The 18660-nt window shown below is 41.9% G+C and overlaps 1 protein-coding gene across 1 annotated transcript in view; it reads left to right on the top strand.

Annotated features, from left to right (window-relative positions):
• SDK1 (sidekick cell adhesion molecule 1) overlaps positions 1 to 18660 on the top strand; it is a 389058-nt gene that overhangs the window by 277130 nt on the left and 93268 nt on the right. Inside the window, exons 18-22 of the mRNA XM_030958488.1 lie at positions 185 to 300; positions 3311 to 3503; positions 6403 to 6501; positions 10953 to 11144; positions 13017 to 13138. Of these exons, the coding sequence (XP_030814348.1) occupies positions 185 to 300; positions 3311 to 3503; positions 6403 to 6501; positions 10953 to 11144; positions 13017 to 13138 (722 nt within the window). The remainder of the gene's footprint in view (positions 1 to 184; positions 301 to 3310; positions 3504 to 6402; positions 6502 to 10952; positions 11145 to 13016; positions 13139 to 18660) is intronic.

Genomic DNA, 18660 nt, shown 5'->3' with positions numbered 1-18660 from the left:
AACCCAATTACCCAGCTTTCCAAATCATTGCTGTTACACGGGAAGTGCATCCCTCTCTCAAGGTTGTTATTACTCTGCAACTTGCAAGTGACACTTACTGGGTTCTGTGTTCATTTTTCTCTTTTTCCCCTCATTTCCTCTCCTCTCTGTTTTTGTTTTGTTCCCTCTCTGCTCCTGGGAGCAGTGCCCACAGCTCCACCTCAGAACGTGCAGGTTGAAGCAGTGAATTCCACAACCATCCAGTTCTTCTGGAACCCTCCACCCCAGCAGTTCATCAATGGCATCAACCAAGGGTACAAGGTGAGTACATACTTCAAATAATGTCTGCATTAGCAGTTCTGGTGTAAACCAGAACTTCAGCCTTATGATCTCTGAATCTCCAAAGTGACTCTGTGCTTTCAGGAGTAGCTTACACAAGTAAGATAAAGAGAGAAGTGAGCAGATGTTGCTCCTAACGGGGCTTGGAGCAGCCTGGGATAGAGGAAGATGTCCCTGCCCATGGCAGAGGTTGGAACTGGATGATCTTCAAGGTCCCTTCCAACCCAAACCATTCTATGATTTTAATATTTCCAATTTATGTAAGTTCTGGAAAGAGAATGTGTCATAACGTAGAAGTCCTCATACCTTTGTCATTTTCCTGGAGAGTTTCCAAAGCCAGAAAGCAATTCCATGTCAGTCTGGAAAGTCACCTCAGGAGACATGTCATTGTGGAATTGAAAACCAACCTTGAGGTTTCTGTTTATGCTAATGCAGAATCACCATTCATTTCACTGGGAATCAAGGCATCACACTGAATAATTGCCTTGACTTTCCCACTGTGATGATCTGAGAGATTTGAGAATGTAGAATTTATTAATCAGGCAACATCTGTTGGAGTGCACAGAGCAGAGAGTGCTTAACAGTGCCTCTGACCAGTGGAGTGTTTGCTGAGGAGCTGGATAGGGTGGTTTGTTCTAAACAAAACCTCCATCAGTGATTCAGCAGTCAGGGCATAATAAATGAAGGGTTTTAAAACCTCCATAGAGAGAACAACGATAAATTTTGCAGGAATCTCAGAGCAGGAGAAGGGAAGACAGGTGTGTGTGGTCTGAGCAGGGAGAAGCAAGGTTGATTTGAGTGCTGGGTGGAGTGATTTGAGCAGGATGTTGTAGTTCAAAAGACAAGTTGTGAATTAAGGGATTGTACATGGATTTGAGATGTTTCAGAAGACTTGATCCTTCTCTAGGAATGTCTCAGAGTGACAGAGAAACTGAGACAGAGATATGCATGGGAATTTTGGTATTTCTGTCCTAACCAATGTATTTCTCATGAGGACCAGCAGCGGTCTGAGAATCTCACTGCTGCAGAAGTAAATAAATACATGGAGATGTGTGTGTCTGCTTTTGGCAGGGATAGAATGAGCTCTCAAGGCTCAGTGACTGACAGGGCTGCAGCACAATGCCCTGAAACTCCAGCGCAGAAATAGCACTTGGCTTCTGTTCAGACTCTGGAGAATAAAAGCACTTTTGGGGTTCAGTGGACTGCAGTACACTGTAGGTTTCTGGTGCAGGTCCAAGCACAGTGAGCCCATGTTTGCAAAAGTCTTATTTCAGATTTTCATTCTCTGTTATATTCAGAGTTCCAGTCTAAAGATCCTTCATCTCATTGCATAGCTACCTCTAATTTTTGTTTCAGTTTCTTCAGCAATGCTATAAAAGAAGTAAAACTGTCACTTGTATCTGTCAATGGCCAATAAAAACTTTTGAAATTATCAAAATTTGTATTTCTTTGATTGCAGGAGATTGCCATAGCTTTACCAACCTGTTTCTCCCAGGGGTTGGGAAATGCAGTACAAAGATTGTGTGAGATCATTTCTGTCACTCATTTCTAGAGTGGCTTTGTGTATGATTTATAAGTTTCTAGTTCTCAAAGCTGGGCCTTTGCCTTTCTTAAGGATTAAACCCATTTTTTCCTTTAACTGACAAAATTGTTCACCTGTGTTTTCTGCACACGTTTCCTCACGCACATGCACTCAAGAGTTCAGTCTTCCAAAGTTATAAATGCCAATTGTAATGCACAGAGGTGATTTAGAGAAGAAAATAAAACTTACTGTCCTCTTCAGCCATTATACATTTTTATCTTTTCTTCGAAATTTATTTGCATTTCAATAAGTTGTAAAGTGCACTTTCTCAAATATGAAATATTTCTAACAAAGTTACTCCTAATAGTCCCCTAACTGTGCTTTCTGGTTATCAGAGACTCTAGACATTGGCTAAATGTGTCAAATATAGCTTATTAATTTTAGGTATCTATTCATGTTTATGAGCCTGAAATCAATACAGGTAGCACGATTTACACAGATACTGAGTCAGGCCTGGAATTTTAACATTCTCCTGTAAGCCACATGATAAGGATTTTTGGACAAAATAAAAATTTCATAAACACTTTCAAGTTTTAGACCCCTAAGCCTTTAAGGCGATTTCAAAAATTGTTTCAGAATTTCAAAGTCGTTTGCCAAAAATGAATTTTTTAAGTTCTCATTTAGGTACCTACACATGAGGTATTGCACTCTCAGAGATATTGATCTCCCAGAACATCCACTGAGATGAATGAAACCTGCAAGACTGAGCTCCTCTGACAAGCACCCTATTTTAAATGCATGAAAATGTCTTCAGGAGTCTAACTTTTGGGACTCAGGTGTTGAAAATTGTAGTAATCATCTTTACAACCGTTTTTCTATTCTTTCTGTAGTTCCAGAACCGCTTGAATCATTCACAGCGTGGATGTCCCCAGTCCACTGAGCTTGAAATGCTCCCAGCCTGTGAGGCAGGGCTGCTCACTGGGGTGCTGGGGGAGCTGTGGCAGGGGCAGGAGGGTGTGTGTGTCCCCATCTCTCTCCCTCTGATCCAAATAACCTCCCCAGACTGTGGCATCTTTAAGAAAATAAGAAAAGAAGATAAAGCATTTATGACAGAGTAGCCCTGAAAGTACTTTTCTTCCTTCAGCCTGCTTTCAGCAGCAGAGAGTGGCCAGGCTGATGAGACAAAAGGCTCGTGTCATCTGAATAATGATTTGCCATAATTTTGGCATTGCTCGGCAGCAGCCATGGAGAATTGCAATGCTGGTGGATCCCCATCAGCAGTGAGTGTTACAGACATCCCTCCAGTGTCACAGTGCTGCATCCATCTGTTCAGCATCAGAGCTGACAGTGGCTTAACAGCATTGCTTGCTTCTTTGCAATCAGATTAAGATGATTTTGGCAGCCAAACCGACTTTGATTCCAAATAGACACAACTTCTAATGAGAGCTCATCCCTGTTTGAATCTCCCAGCTCCTGGCCTGGCCGGTGGATGCTCCAGAGAGTGTGACCGTGGTCACCATCGCTCCGGATTTCCATGGCGTTCACAGTGGCTGCATCACCAACCTGAAGAAATTCACCAGCTACTACACCTCAGTGCTGTGCTTCACCACCCCAGGGGATGGCCCTCGGAGCCCTCCCCAGCTCCTGCGCACCCTGGAAGACAGTGAGTACCCAATTTTTAAATGTCTCTGCTTAAAATTTGACCTTGGGTTCACAGCAATCTCTTCTCATGTGACCTCATGTAAGATGAAAATCTCAGCCAGTTTTCCATGGGTGTTCTTTCAGCCTGTGGCAAATATTTAATTTTTTTTTTTTGTTCCATTATGGACTAAACCTGGATGAATTTTGTTATATTGATGATTAGCTAAGAGCTTCATAGTCTGGTTCAGCCAACACATAATGCATTATGTCTGCAAATTGTGCTCTTAAATCCATGTTGAGGCACCCAAATAAATATGAATTGATCTTCTTAGGAACTGAGCACTGGAACTTCCTGTGGAGGTCAATGATTAATTTACAATTGTTTCCTGCTGTTACTCAATAAAATGAAAATGTCTGTATCTATATTACATTGCAAGTGTTTATGTGAAAGAACCAGGATCACAGCAAGGCAGTTTCTTGCATCCTGAAAAACTGGAGGCAGGATTAAATAAAATGAACTGAATGGTTTAGCATGTAAATTATTTCCTGCACCAGAAAAAGGTTTGGTCTCTGTGGCCAAAGTTGTTTTCTCAAGACGTATTTGGGCCTAACAAGTGCAGTGTGTGTCTGATGCAGATAAATTGACTGTGTCCACAGTGATCTTGGCTCTGGCCGGTGTTTCAGGAGTATCATAAACACTGCTGCGCATTTGCAGGTTTAAACCAGAATAAAAAACGTCTAATTCATCCATTAAGATATTGTTTTTAGAAATACTGCTCTGCCTTAATAGGGATCTTTTGGGTTAGTCAGTGTTCCCGTAAAGAGGAATCCAATTGTCATTAACATTCACAGGAGTGAGGCTAAAGTGCTAATCCAATTTTTCATGAGATACTTTTGAAGGGACCTGGAGAAAATTACTCCTCCATGGATTACTCTCCTCTATGTACTAGAACAGGTTGCCAGAGGTAGGAATTTAAGGACCAGAAATCTGTGTGAGCCACTAATCTGAAGTCCAACTTGTGTGTCTGGGATGAAAGCAAAAGGTGTGGTGGAAGGTGAAACGTGTATTAGGTTCCTCTGTGCATTATCAGCTTTTTTGCCCATTTTCCTAAGGAAAAAAGCTTTAGCTTTGACTTTTGATGATTTGTAAATGTGTTTGAGTTCATCTGTCTTCTCCTTCTCGGCACAGTAGAACCCCATGGTTGATCTCATTGAGTGCAGAAGGGTAAGAAACCAAAGATACAAAACTCCTTGGATTTCACAAAAATTTATCAGCTGGGAAGAGGAAAGAGACTTTTAATATTTCTGCTGAAGGAAAGGCGGCAGAAATGAACCTTAAATACTTTCCACAAAGTGGGAGCAGTCATTGCCCTGTCTCCTTGAGGCTATCTCAGGGAAATGTTGGGATCCCATGCTGATTTAAACACAAGAGAATTCCATCAGGAAACATAAACCAGGAGAGAGCCGTTGTATTTTCTAGACAATCTGAGACATTTCTTGGTGTGTCCAGCTACATGCTGCAAGGAGCCTCAGCAGGAGAGATGAGCAGGGTTGATTTATTTATTTATAAACCCTTCAGAATTGCTTCTCTGGGTTTTCACAGTGCTGGAGAAGTTCCTTGCAGGATGGTGTAATGCATCTTGGCAGAGAACTCCTTGAAGCTCAGTTGCTTCAGGATTTATGTGATGGGAAGAAAAGATTTGAAAGGCCTGTCATTCATGTTCACAGGTGATCATTTTCTGTCTGGATAGCAAAGTTAGGCAATCCTTTAGGAAAACAGGGATCTGTTAGCTGACAAGCTGTAGGTCAGATAAAACATGATCTGGAGTCACCTGCACCTCTGTTTCCTGATGACTTTGAAATTGGGCTGCAACTGCAGGGGCTGATTGGAGCAAAGCTTTGTGAGTGAGTGGTTTCAATGTCTGCAGCTCCACAGTCCCAAACTGTGATAATTCCATGCTCTTGTTGGGCATTCCTGGGATCACTGAGGGCTCAGCAGTTCTTCTGTGTGCTTTGACTACAGGGTAGTGCAGAGTGGGTTTGGGAATTTTCCTCCCTGGGACTGCAGAATTGCAAATGGGGTTGTAGCTGACCTACTGGCAGGGTTTGGGCTTTTTTTGTCATAGCTGGAGGGGAATAAGAGGCTGGACTAAATTGAAGAGGAAACAAAACATGAAATTGCAGACAAGAAATTGCCAACTGATGTCAGTGGAGCTGGAGGATACTTGGGCAGGCATCCAATGACAGAAGCACAGTGAATATAAAGTGAACAAAACCTCCTTTTTCCAGTGCATCGATTGAGGACAGAACAGCATTTGGATCAAAAATCAGTCAGGTTGTCTCCCCTGAAGATCAAAATTGAGGGAGGATGGCATATTCTTGACAGTCATTCCATTTTATGCTCTTTCATTGCACACTGGGGAGCTGAAATTTTTAAGAGCTCTTGAGCTACATCATAAAAACCCTTTAAAAAGTTTCACACACTTGTATTCATTTTACAGAAGACAGTTGCCATTATGTTGGACATTTTTAGAGTTGTTTTGAGGGAATTTATCCAAGCAGTGACTCGTGATTCTGTCCTTGCTGTGACCTTGCATAGAAAAAAGGCTCTTTCCAGGTGAGGGGATTGCTGGTGATGTTGCTGCACAAAACAGGGCAGGCAAACACCTCACAGGTATCCTTGAGGACAAACAGTAATGCTGTTAGATCTCCACACACTTGGGATGATGATTGGGTGAAATAATTGACAAAATGATAGCCAGAGTGTTTCTTCCCACCTTGCATTCTCCTGTCACTGAGCTTTCCAGCCTCCCTTAGCCCTGGCTCAGGGCCATATTTCTCCATCCCTAACCCTGCCGTGTGAATCTGATCCCAGTCAAGTGGGTTCACCTATTAACAGCTTTCCTTTTCTGATTTGCCAGAGCCAGGAGCTGTGGGACACCTGAGTTTCACTGAGATTCTGGACACCTCACTCAAGGTCAGCTGGCAAGAACCTGTAGAGAAGAATGGCATCATCACAGGTATCAGCTGCCATCTCTGCTTTTATTCTTTTTCTTTTATTCAGTGTGTGTGGGGTGGAATGTGTTGCTGCAGTGCAAAACTGTGCAGTGGAGCATTTAGGGAGAATTTGGGCTGTTGCTGTTTTCCTGGCCCCTCCTCTGGGTAATTGAGATGTCACCAGGGAGTGTTACACAAAGTACAGCTCCAATTACTGGCAGCTCATGATTGTGCTTACTGGAAAAGCAGTTTGTGTTAGAAATCAGCTCCCCACAGGGTGTCTGGTCTTGTTAAATCCTCCGTGACCTCCACCTGCTTTACTGAATTTTTGAAAATTTGTGAGGCCGTGCTTGGCCTTTGCCCCAAGGGTGGGGGGTCCCTACGCAGAGCTCACAGCTGCAAAGTCTGGATTGGCATTGCTGAGGTTTGCAATCAAGACCAAGCCTGAAATCACAGAATCCTTCCTCTGTGATCAAGTGGTCTGGCTGTGGACTGCGTGACAGAATTTGCATGTCATTATTTAATCTGTTATAAACTATCACAAGGGTTCTGAACTCTCTTGTTTCCCTTTGATGAGTCTGCCATTTGACAAGCTATTTATCTATTTACTGTATGCCAGTGTAGATACAACAGCAGCAACTTCATTGTTTTTTCATAAAGGAAGGTATAAATACTTGAGGAAACTTCTAGTTCTTATCAACAGAGGCAATATTGTTCTCAGATGGGAAACTATTGCAGCTGCACAGGATGGACATTCCATTTAACAAAGGTTTTCAAGGTTTTGAAGCACAAAAAAACTCCCAGATTTTAAATTACTGGAGGTAGTTGGGAAGGGAGAAAATAATTTCATGTGGATCAAAATATTTTGGTTTTCGAGTGCTAAAATGTTTAATTTTTTTAAAATTGTGTTACCATTTTTAAAAAATGCATTTTAGGAGTTTAAAAAATCAGATTTTCTGACCCTTGCCCACTGCAATATTATATCAGTCTAATTTTCTGAAGGTGTAATTTTTTTGACAGGTGTAATTATTTTGATAGGGTTTTCCTCTCTGTATCTGTGACGTGCACCATTTGTAGCTGTGTGCTCTGAGCTGTTTGTGGAGTCCTCATGCAGGTCATCTCCTGCCTCTCCACCGTGGAAACCTGCCTGAAATATGCACTGATTTAAGTGGTTTGAGAATAGAACCTAATGACTCCTGAAAGCAGAGCAGTATTGATTCCATGAGGATGGCCAAAGCCTTGCAAGCCCAAGTGCTTAAATTTAGGTGCCTCCACCCAGGATGATGTAATACTGCTCCTTGCTAAGCAGCAGGTAGCAGCTCTGCAGAATTACTTTGCTAAAAACAAGCTGCCCCCTCCCAGAATGGTCTGAAACCAGATGGAGCCAAATAATGGACTGGGTTGTATTTGGGGTAAATTGTTTCAGAAGGAATCACCTGAAGACATTCATGACAAAACACCAGTGTGAAAATGCCCAGCAGAGTCTATAAGGAAAAAAGAAACCTCCTTAATGATGCAAATTGCATTTGGGATAGAAGAACAGCAAAATTGTTCATGCCCTGAGCACCTCAAAGGTTTAGAGAGGGCTGCTTGGAGATCTGAGTGCTCAGGGAGGCAATTATTCATCATTTCTGCTCATTGATGTCTTTACTGGACCTTCTTGTTCCCTGCAGGGGCACTGGGAGGAGGGAAGCACAGAGGGGGTGCCCAGCAGCCAACCTGCTCTGGGAAATTGCCCATTACTTTTGCTGTAAATCTCAGTATCTTCCTCGTTCCCTCAGCAAACGTTGATTTATGAGGATCTGGATGTGGACGGACAGTTTGTGATTGGGTGTAGTGCTCTCGTGTAGAGAATTTACTCCACATCAACAGAAAATTATTTCTGGAACTCCTCTGGCCATTAGTTCCCGTTAGGCAGTGTTTTGTGGAGTGCCAGAGTGTGGGGAAAGGATCTGTGGCACCTTCCCTGTCCTCTCTCACACCGGAGAGAGGGGAATCCCTCTGGAAAATCCAGCTGTGCTGCCACGTTTCTGGCAGGGCTCACATCTGTAACACAGGAAGTGTGTTCTCACCAGCCACATGGCCCAAGAGTTCTGCCCATCTGCCACTCAGTGTGGCTGGAGTGCTACTTGGGGGTGCGGTGCTTGTTGTTCCTTTCCTTCAGCACTTTTTTTTTCCATCTGTTTTTGTTATGCCTGATTGCATTTGGCTTTGTGTCTGCTCGCTGTGTATGTACAGATTTTCTGTTCTCATCTTTTATATGACTGGAATTTAACTATGCATTGGGGACTGAAATCCCTGACAGTAAATACTGCCTCTTTGCCTTTTCTTCAATTTACACAGAAACTTGGGATATTTTTCTTGGTGAACATTTATCTTTCTTTCCCTAGAAAATAAATACATAGGGACTATGTGCTTAATGGGCGGGAAAGCCGGGTCTCTTCTGTGGTCACAAGGGAGAAGACATAAAATGTCCAAAGAATAATCACCAACATTTGATGTATAACCTAAGCTTATCCAGATGGGAAAGGAGATATCTCAATCACTGAAGATTGCCTGGTGTGTGCTGAGTGACAATTTCTATTGTCCATAAGCAACAAATGGATAGAGGGAGCATTAAAAGTCCCCTGCTTATCTTCCTCTGGTTATTTATTGTCTGGAACAGACTGCACCCACAGCTATTGAAGGAAAAGGGTGCTTGTGATGGTCCTTCTGTCTGCAACTCCGTGCCTCTTGACTGAGCATCAAACACAGGGAACAGTCAGCCCCCACCTTTCTGCTCATCCTCTGTTAATTCAGGCAACAGAGCCCTTAAACTTTGTCAAAATCTTCCTACAGATGACAATCCTGGCTGTGCTACATCAGCTCTGGTCTGGCAAATGATTCTTAAGCCTATTCAAAGAGCATCAAAACACCACAGTGTTTCCAAGACATCAGTAAATTACTGAGTTAATTAATTCCCACTCAGATAATTGTTTAAAACCAGTTCCAGATGAGCATTCAGGAGTTTTCCCCCTTCCCCTCTGCAGTGCAAAGTCAGAGGAGCATTTGTGGTGTAGCTGGAATTGTTGAAGCATCACCTCCCTTTATCACTGCCCCCTCACCTGAAACATAATTAGTGACTGTGTGAGCACACTGAGCCCATTTTCATGCAAAATCAGGTCAAGATGAATCCCTATCTGTGATGGCAGCTCAAAAGAGAGGACTGAGAACGTTTCACACCTCTCAGACTCTTGCAGAAATATTCGTCTCACCATGCTTTTGGCTCATGAGATGATTCATGCTTGCTGGTTAATACCATGAGGGATTTTGCTACATCAATTCATATATGTTAATCAGCTTATCATGTCTTTTTATTTTTAAAAAAAATTTTAGAAAAACCCTTCAAGCCCTCCAACTGGTCTGAATTCCTCATCTTAGATGATGGGAACAGGAACCCAGTAGGGAGTTTCTCTAGCCAGTTTGCCTTGTGCATGGTTCACTCAGTGGGATTCCTTTCTGTTAGTCCTTTTCACTCACTTCAATTTCACAGGCATTCAAGAGCTATGTGTATTTTTTTTTTTTTCACCCTCTGAGTCAAATCACAAAGAAAGCGGCAATCAAGCAAACTTTTCAGACATGCTCTCCAAGGACTGGCACAGCGAGGTTCACATGGGTTCAAATGAGAATAAAGTGGGACTGGGCAGGAGGAGGACAAGCAGATTTGGAGGTAAAATTGAGCAAATCAGACAGTGGAAAGTTTCAAAAGTTCTTGGAAGGCAAGTGGTTATCAAAGAGATAAAAAGGAAAGTCTGGTTATGATAGAAGAATAATATGGAGGTCAGGGCAGGTGCAGCTTTGGACAATGCATTGGCTCCAAGATGGTTTTGAAAGAAAGAATAATGATTCACCCTGCTGAAGGATTTCTGCAAGGAACAAGCGGTGGGGAGTAGAGGTTTTTCAGTTCCTAGAAGATTCCCACAATGTTCCTGCCTGCTTGTTATTGGCAGATTTCTAAGTATTTCTAGACAGGCAGCACTGAAGGTTACTTCAGCATGCAAAGGGAGAAAGCCCTGCTAAGCACATAGAGATTTTTAATTAGATATTCCAGTAGATGTTATATTTTCCAGTGTTTCTTCCTGTTTTCTTTGTAGAGTTCACAGAATGAAAGTCCATCTTTCTGTCAGGTTATTTCCAGTTTTCCAGGCCATTTCATACCAAGCATAGAAAAAAAAAAGCTGAGACCTCATGTCCTCCTGACAAGGAGATAATGCTCTGTGGGTACCTGCATCAATTGTTTATTTGAAATAACAATATTTTAAAAATACTTGGGTATTTTAGCCAGTGTTTACTTCAAGGAGGGTTTTTTTCTGTTTAAAGAAGGTGATCACAAGGAGTAGCATAAGGAACAAGGATCCACCACTGCCCACAAGCCCACGCAGGAATTCTCTGGGTTATTGTTGCCCCCCTGAGCTGTGGGTGATCTGTTTTGCAGGGTACCAGATCTCCTGGGAGGTGTATGGCAGGAACGAGTCCCGCCTGGCCCGCAGCCTGTCCAACAGCACCCTGGAGTACAAGATCACAGGGCTGTCCTCCCTCACCACCTACACCATCGAGGTGGTGGCCGTCACCGCCCAGGGCAGCGGCTGGGTCACCTCCTCCACCATCTCCTCTGGAGTGCCCCCAGGTTGGTCAACCTGCAGCAAACAAAACAAAACAAAACCTGCTGGTTCTTGGTGTTCCTGTGTTCCAAAGGTCACGGGTTACTTCAGTTCAGCAGTGATAAAAGTTCTTTTATTTGTAAAGCACTGGAGTTCTCTGCCACGTAATTTGGATTTAATTTCTGGGACAGACTGAAATGTTAAAGTGAAGATATTTGCAGTTTGAGCTTTCCAAGAAGTTGAGGATGTTTAATACAAATACCAAAAAAAAAAGTGGGGGTATGACAACGGAATGGACAAAGTAATAAAGTGGATACAATACAGAATCTCTTGGCATTTACAAAGTGACATCAAAATGAAGCCTGAATCAATTCAAAGTGTTGCTTTGGGGCAAAAAACAGAGTTTGGGTGATATTAAAAGGGAAAGGATTTTCCATGTGGAAGTAATATAGCTTATGTCAACTATGAGTGTTTCACTTGTATAGTGAAACTAAAATCTTATTTACAAGAATTTGAAGTTTTGGCCTAAAAAAATATTTGGGAGGAGGCAGTTCTGTCCCACGTTGTCTGAGCTACCATTTGGGCACCTGTACATTTACCCTTTTTGTATTTTCTTTTTTAAATTCTACACTCTGCCCCATCCAGTGTAAAAAGCAAACTAAACAGCCAATTCATACCTCAGATAAGCAGTTTCAGTTAATCTAGGTGTTAGAGAAGTAGGATTTTCCAAAGTGGGGCAATTATTGCTCATCACTGAGGGAATCCAATTTTTCCCTTCCCCAGTATTATTTAACTTCTCTGTGTGTCCTAAAGTATGTTTGCCCTTCTGTTCCCTAATCGTAGGTAATTATGACAAGCTGCAGACTGGATCAATGCCATGATATCTGATGGCAGGGTGCCTGCCAGATAACAGCATTATCCCACTTGGGCAGGGTTAGTTGATCGATCGTGGTTCCCACAAATGTGAAGTAAGAACCAAGAAATACTGGGTATTTGTGCATATCTGAAATATATGCCAAAACCCTGCCCATTTTTGGCCTTTTGCAGTTGAACAGAGTGCAGAATTTTCATAAAATTACAGAATGGTTTGGGTTGGAAGGGACCTGAAAGATAATTTAGTTCCAACCCCCTGCCATGGGCAGGGACACCTCCCACTATGTAATTACTGATTATAATAGTTATCTCCATTTGTTATAAATGCAGGTAACTATTGAGAATTTATTATAAACACTCTATATTTAATCTCTTTCCTGAACTTGCTTTTGTTGTTGATTCAGATGATGTTAAAAATGTAAATGCCACTGTAATCTTGACTGATGGGAGGCAAAGATCTGATTGGGGCTTCAGATTTTTCCTTGTAAGAGGTCACCCTCTTTATTTGCTACAGGAATTGAAAAAAAATAAAATCATCTACTTTAATCAGGCATTAGGAATGCCCTGGAAAATGTAGATATTATAGGTCAATATTAAATACACTACCCACAACTTGGAGTTTTTTCCAGTTGTAGTTGTATGTTCTCTAAGAAGTAAATAAACATTATTGTAATTTAATTCTGGGGAAACAGAAGTTCAGTGGAATTAGGTGATTTGGCAGACAAGGAGCTGGGAAGTGCCTTCCCCCAAGAACCAAACCACCAGGGTTTGTTCATTGGGAAGCTTCTCTAAAACAGTACCTGTAATTCTGTAGATGTGCTCTTTCTTTTCTCATTTGATCTGTAACAGTGTGGTGCATGCACAGAGAGCACAAATAGTAATGCTGTGGGTAAAACTCTGCCAAAAAGAAAAATAACCACAACTGGGGCAAATAGAGCCCTTTTCCCTTGGAAACTGAATGTCAGCTTGTGTTACTGGCTGACAAAGAGTGTTTCTAGCTCTCATTTATTTTTCTGTTTCTCCAGAACTTCCTGGTGCTCCAACCAACCTGGTGATTTCCAACATCAGCCCTCGCTCTGCCACGCTTCAATTCCGCCCGGGATACGATGGCAAAACCTCCATCTCCAAGTGGATAGTGGAAGGCCAGGTATGTCCCTGACAAAATTATCTTAATGAAGTTTCTGGGAGGTTAAAATGAGCCTAACTAATGAATTACTCTTGGGGTTTCAGTTTTTGTTTGACTTTGGAGCAGAGATTCTCTGTAAATGCTGGAGTTGCTGTCCAGGGGGTTCTGAGAAGGTTGGGATGCAGGGGAGTTTGAGGGGCTCAGTTCAGAAATGTCTGTGTCAGTCAGGGAGAAAAGGGTCAGATGGATGCTGGGACTTCTGTTCAGAGGAACAACAGAAAAAAATAATATATATCTCTATATATATATGTATGTGAGAATGCTTATCCTTTAAATAATTCACACGGGGTTTTGTTTATGTTCAAAAGAACACCAGGTACACCATAAACAGCACACACAGCAGAGCTTTAGTCCATCTTTCTATTTTGAAAAGGATTTGAAACTTGTGTTCAGTTTCTCTGAGGTGTCTTTTCAAAAGTTTGGAATTATTATCTCATAGATTCAGAAGTATAGAAAGAATTGCACTGAACAGTAAAGATACCATTATTCATGAGATTGAGTGTATTTTTCTATCTTGTAATGGAATATATCAAGGTTTTCTATCCAGGCCTCTAGATATGAATAGGATGAATTCTCTTCTCCATCAGCTTTAAACAATATCCCTCTTTCTGCTGTCATTATGCCTTGGAGGAGTTATATATTCCTCATTTGTTCTCCTGACAGATGAGCTTTGCTTCTTCCTTTCCTCCCACAGGTCTTTATAAATACTGTAATCTGCTTTTAAGACCAAATGTTGGACTTCTTAAATCACCGTCAGCACTTAGACATGTTGATACAATCACTTCACTTGGTAATGAGATTGTTGTGAACAAGTTGGTACATTTTGTGCCATTTATATACACATTATGGCATATTACAGAATTAAACACCAGAATCCAATAATATGGTGGCTTAGCACTTTCTGAGGAGCATTTTCCTGCTGGAACACTGCATTGATGTAGGAATTTGGTAGGAATTTGTTAATTCAGTGAGTTACAGAATGCTGCTGAAGTGAAGCAAATTTGAATGCTTTAAAACTGCAGTGATAATTACCATGAAGTTCATCTGCATCCTTGAAGAGCCCTGGGTACAAAGAGTGGTTTGAACAGTCCTTGCTGTGCAGGGAGGGTCTTTCTTGTTCACAAACCCTCACCAACATCCCATGCATCACTAGAAAAGTCCAGGGGTTTTTGGTTCTGACAGATCCAGGAATTATTTGTTCCTTTTGAGGAAGGAGCACAGCCAAGTCCTTGAGGGATCTGGGCAGTCCTTTTAACCACAGCAACCCTACAAGTTTCTGCTGCACCACACCTCACTGCTCAGCTTCAGCACAAGAAATGTTGCTCCTAGTGGATTTCAGGAAAAAATAAAAACTCTTGCTCACCTGATTAATGAAAATCAGTTCAGGTATGCAGTGAAATTGGTGAGTCCTCAAGGATATAGCAAATCCTGTTTCCAGGATGACAGCTGCATATAATCCTTTGTTCACAGCCCCTTTCTGCCAGCAGTCCTCTCAAACTCTTTCTCTCTGAAAGTGCAATTTCACAGCACTTTCAGCCAATCTAAAGCAGAGCTCTGGTTGTCCTGCTTCTGTTCCCTCTCCCCATCCCACTTACCAAGACTTTTCCTCCTCCTGCCTTCTGTGTGTGCTGACAGAGGATCAGACCTGGAGCTGCTGCAAGCTTTGATCCAGCCAAGAACAAATGATTTCCAGACAGATCAACTGTGCACAGGCTGTGTGTGATCAGAACATCACTGTGAGGGGAGGGGCTGTGAACATGGTACTGGGAGCAGAGATAAGGGCAGGAATGCTTCTGTCCCCACTTGGATCTAAACTGCCTCGGACCTGCCCACCTTTCAAAGAGCTTTTGCAAAATTGTTTTTTGCTGCCATTGCCACCCCACTCTTCATTTCTGCCTTTGATGTGGTGTGTTCTCAGCTGGGATTTGTCCATGCTGGGGTGCAGGTTGATGTTGCAACATATTTTAGCGTGGACAGCCGTAATTGTTCCTTAGGACTGTGTTAGATTGAAGGGCTGTGGCTGTACAACACTGGAATGGAGGGAGGGGTTTTGTCCTTCTGGATCTTTCATTCATTGACCCATATACAGCTTTTAATAGCAGTGTTAAGTGTTTCATGCCTTGGCATTAAATTAAAAGCCACTTAAGGGGTGGTTTTGCACACTCTGATTTTAAAGCTGATGGTATTGCCAAGGGACAGGATGACATTCAGCTATAAAACATAATCTGTGATTTGGGCATTTCATCTGCATCCCTGCCCCTCTGTAAGCTGGGCAACACCTTTGCTTTGGACATCCCTGATAATGCTGACTCTTCCATCTCTACTGGGAATTTACCTTTCACTCTCAATGTCTGAGTCCTTACAGACAAAATTCAGCTGTTTTGTATTCACAATCACAACCAACCTGCCACCAACGTGTTTTTCTTCTTTGTTGCTTTATTTGGCAGAAAGCTTCCTTGGTGAGGGCAGGTCTAGAAAATGTTCCAAGTGCTCCAGTTTGGCTGAGAGCCAGTTTTGAAGTCTGATACTTCATGAACAATTTGGATGAGAAACACAGCTGGGAATTCCAGCTGACGTGAAATTTTTGTGCATCTGGCCTTGGTTTCTGCTTTTTGTTCCTGGGTGTAAATTCATGGGAGCCACTGTGGAACTAATTCTCAATTATGTCAATGAGCATGAGAGGAGATCAAGTCTTTAAGAGTTTAGTGTTGGTAGATACTGAAATATCAAGCGTTAAAAATCCCATTTCTGTGTTTCTAGTGAAGGTACATTCTGTACTTTTGGAGGGATTTTTTTAAAATCTCTAGATTGTTTCTTTTCCATCATTTTATCTAGACACAGGACTGGAAGAAACTGGATTTCCAAACAGAGAAATATAAAAATGTACCAATGCTGTTTAAGAAATACTTCTAACATTTTTTTAATATTACATAGAGTATAAATTAAAGGGATGAGGCTCAAATGCAGTATAAAGATTCTGCTGACACTTGTTCAGAGGGATCAGCAGTCTCACTGCCTTGTGGCATTGACACTCACAGGTAAATTGTTCTTCTACAAAGAATTTCAATAAATCCTTCCAGCCATCCTGTCCTCTCAGATGCAGTTAGAGCATGTATTGCTGACTTCTTTTTTTTTTTTTTTTTTTTTGGAATTTTCAGCCAAGAATGACTACAAATCCCTGCTGGTGTTCATGTAGTTTCATGTTTGTTCTCTCTGGCAGTTGCAGTCCAGTTTTCTTTTGTTGGATTTTTCCTGTTTTTTTTTTTTTTTTTTTTCAAGAAAAATGTGTCTAAATTGATCGTGGAATGGTTTGGGGTGGAAGGGACCTTGAGGATGACCCATTTTCAACCCACCCTGGCTATGCCTTGGTGGGTGCTCAGTCCACCCCATCGAGCTGATTACAGAATCTGGGGTAACTTCTGCCTAGTCAGGTGTGTTTTTCTGGTGTTTAACATTATTTGCAGGCAGCACAAGACCTGCAGAATGGCTGAAAACTGTTTCTGAAGAGGCATCACATTTCCTGGAGCCATGAGTGTATGGGCTATCATAGAGAGTTTTTGCTTAAAGCTTTTCTGCTGTTTTTAGAAAGGTTTTTGTATGACTGGCCTGGTGAGCAGGAGCAGAGTTTCAAAGTGGTGAAACCTTTAAAGTATTATCTCTGTGTTGCCTTCTAAAGCTGTGAGTTGGGAAAGCAGTTGCAGCTTTAGCCATGAATTTGTGTGGTTTTGTGGGTGAAGCCAGTGACCCAGATAGGATTCATCCATTGCACCAGGTGATTCTCTGGGTGTCGTTTTCACTTCAGAGCTGGTAAATAAAGTGTCTGAAACTCTGACAGTTTTATGCCCTTGACAATCTCTAAATCAAAAATGGCTGAATCGATGTAAGGATTTAGTAAGAAAAAAATTGCACCTGGGCTGCCATCCCCTGAACCGAATTTCTCCCAGAGCGATTTCAAATGTGTGAGTTATGGAGCTCTAAAAAGAAAACTCTGGCACATCTTGAACTATAGCAGGACAAGGGCTACCTCTGTAATGTACACGAACGTTGTGTTTTCCTTTCCTGCAGTTAGTACTTCATAACTGAAGTTTTGGGGGCGTTTCTGTCTTATACACATGATTTTTTCATGCCAAATTTGAATGTTTTGGGTTTTCTTTTTAAAGTCAGAATTCTGCAACTTTGCTCATGCAGTGCATTCCATCTGAAAATGTTGAGTTATTTTATAAAATATGTAACGTTTTCCTTTTAAGAAATGGAGAAAGTAATGCATGGGGAAGTAAAAGGCTCTGACATCACTCCCAATATTGTTTTACACTGTCTCATTTCTGCAATAATGAAGGAATATGGCCTTTTATTGGATGTATTGCCTTGGGAGCAGCTGAGAGATGGCAATGAATATGTGCTGAGCAGTGATGGCTGATGGTTATTGAGCATCCTCTGAAGTGTCTCAGGGGACAGAGGTGTTTTTATTGTGGCAGTGCTGGGGTCCCTGGGGGCTGTGGCCCCGTGGCACAGGGAGCTGGGAGGGTGCAGAGTGTGTTCCTCAAGGAGTTTTTCTGCTGATGGTAACAGAAAAGCAGCTGGTGCCTCATCTGCCTCCCAAAACAAAGCACCCACGAGCGTGTGTGATCTGTCAACAAACACCATCCTGCTCTGAAGTGTGCATACACTGTTATCCAAAAAAACAGCTACAAGAAAGAAAAGCCTTTAACTTCACTTGATGTTCTGCAGAGCGGCTCAGAGTGGGTTCTCCTGCCCCTCAAAGGACTCTTTTATCCCAACCACTGCCCGTGGTTCTCTCTGCCCCGTGGGAATCCCTTTGTACTCTGATTCTTGAAACTGATAAGTTTCCTCTGATCTGACATCAGAGTGTTTGAGCAAAAATAGTTTTCTTTTCCTTCCCTCGCCTGAAACTTGGAATCTGCTATAGATTTTGGGAAAGTTTAAAATATAAAGTCCATCACTGAAGGTTTTCTTCTCAGGCTCACTTCTGAGAATACATACATATATGTATTAAATAAATAAATTAAACTTCTTCCAAGCAACACGGACCTAGTACAAGATCCTTAATATTTCCACCTTTGCAGCCCACCAGAAAATGTCTCGCTGAGACAATGTCAGCTCTGCTGGGCTTTGTGGTCCTTAATGTGTATTAATGACCTGCCTGCTCTGCACAGCAATTGCAACCTGTGGACCCTTTTTTTTTTTCTCTCATTATTTTGTTAGGTAAGAAATATTTTAAAAAGCTCTTACTGCTCTTAGAATACAAAAAAGACAACTTAGTCACCACTGGAGATTATTTGCAGCCTCCAGAGCACTGTGGATTGTTGCTATACAATTACTGCAGCACTTGGAGGTGATGCTGTTACGTGCAAAATTTGCAAAAATAAGCATTTACTATAGACTTCCTACAGTATTAATAGACAATTCACTTAATAAAAAGTGTTCTCTGTTTCCTTGACTGAAATCAACACTCTCATTCTTTC

Source organism: Camarhynchus parvulus, chromosome 14, assembly GCF_901933205.1.
Source record: "Camarhynchus parvulus chromosome 14, STF_HiC, whole genome shotgun sequence".
Lineage (NCBI taxonomy): Eukaryota > Metazoa > Chordata > Aves > Passeriformes > Thraupidae > Camarhynchus > Camarhynchus parvulus.
Note: the sequence above shows the minus strand (reverse complement) of the source record. Positions and strands in the feature narration are given on the sequence as shown.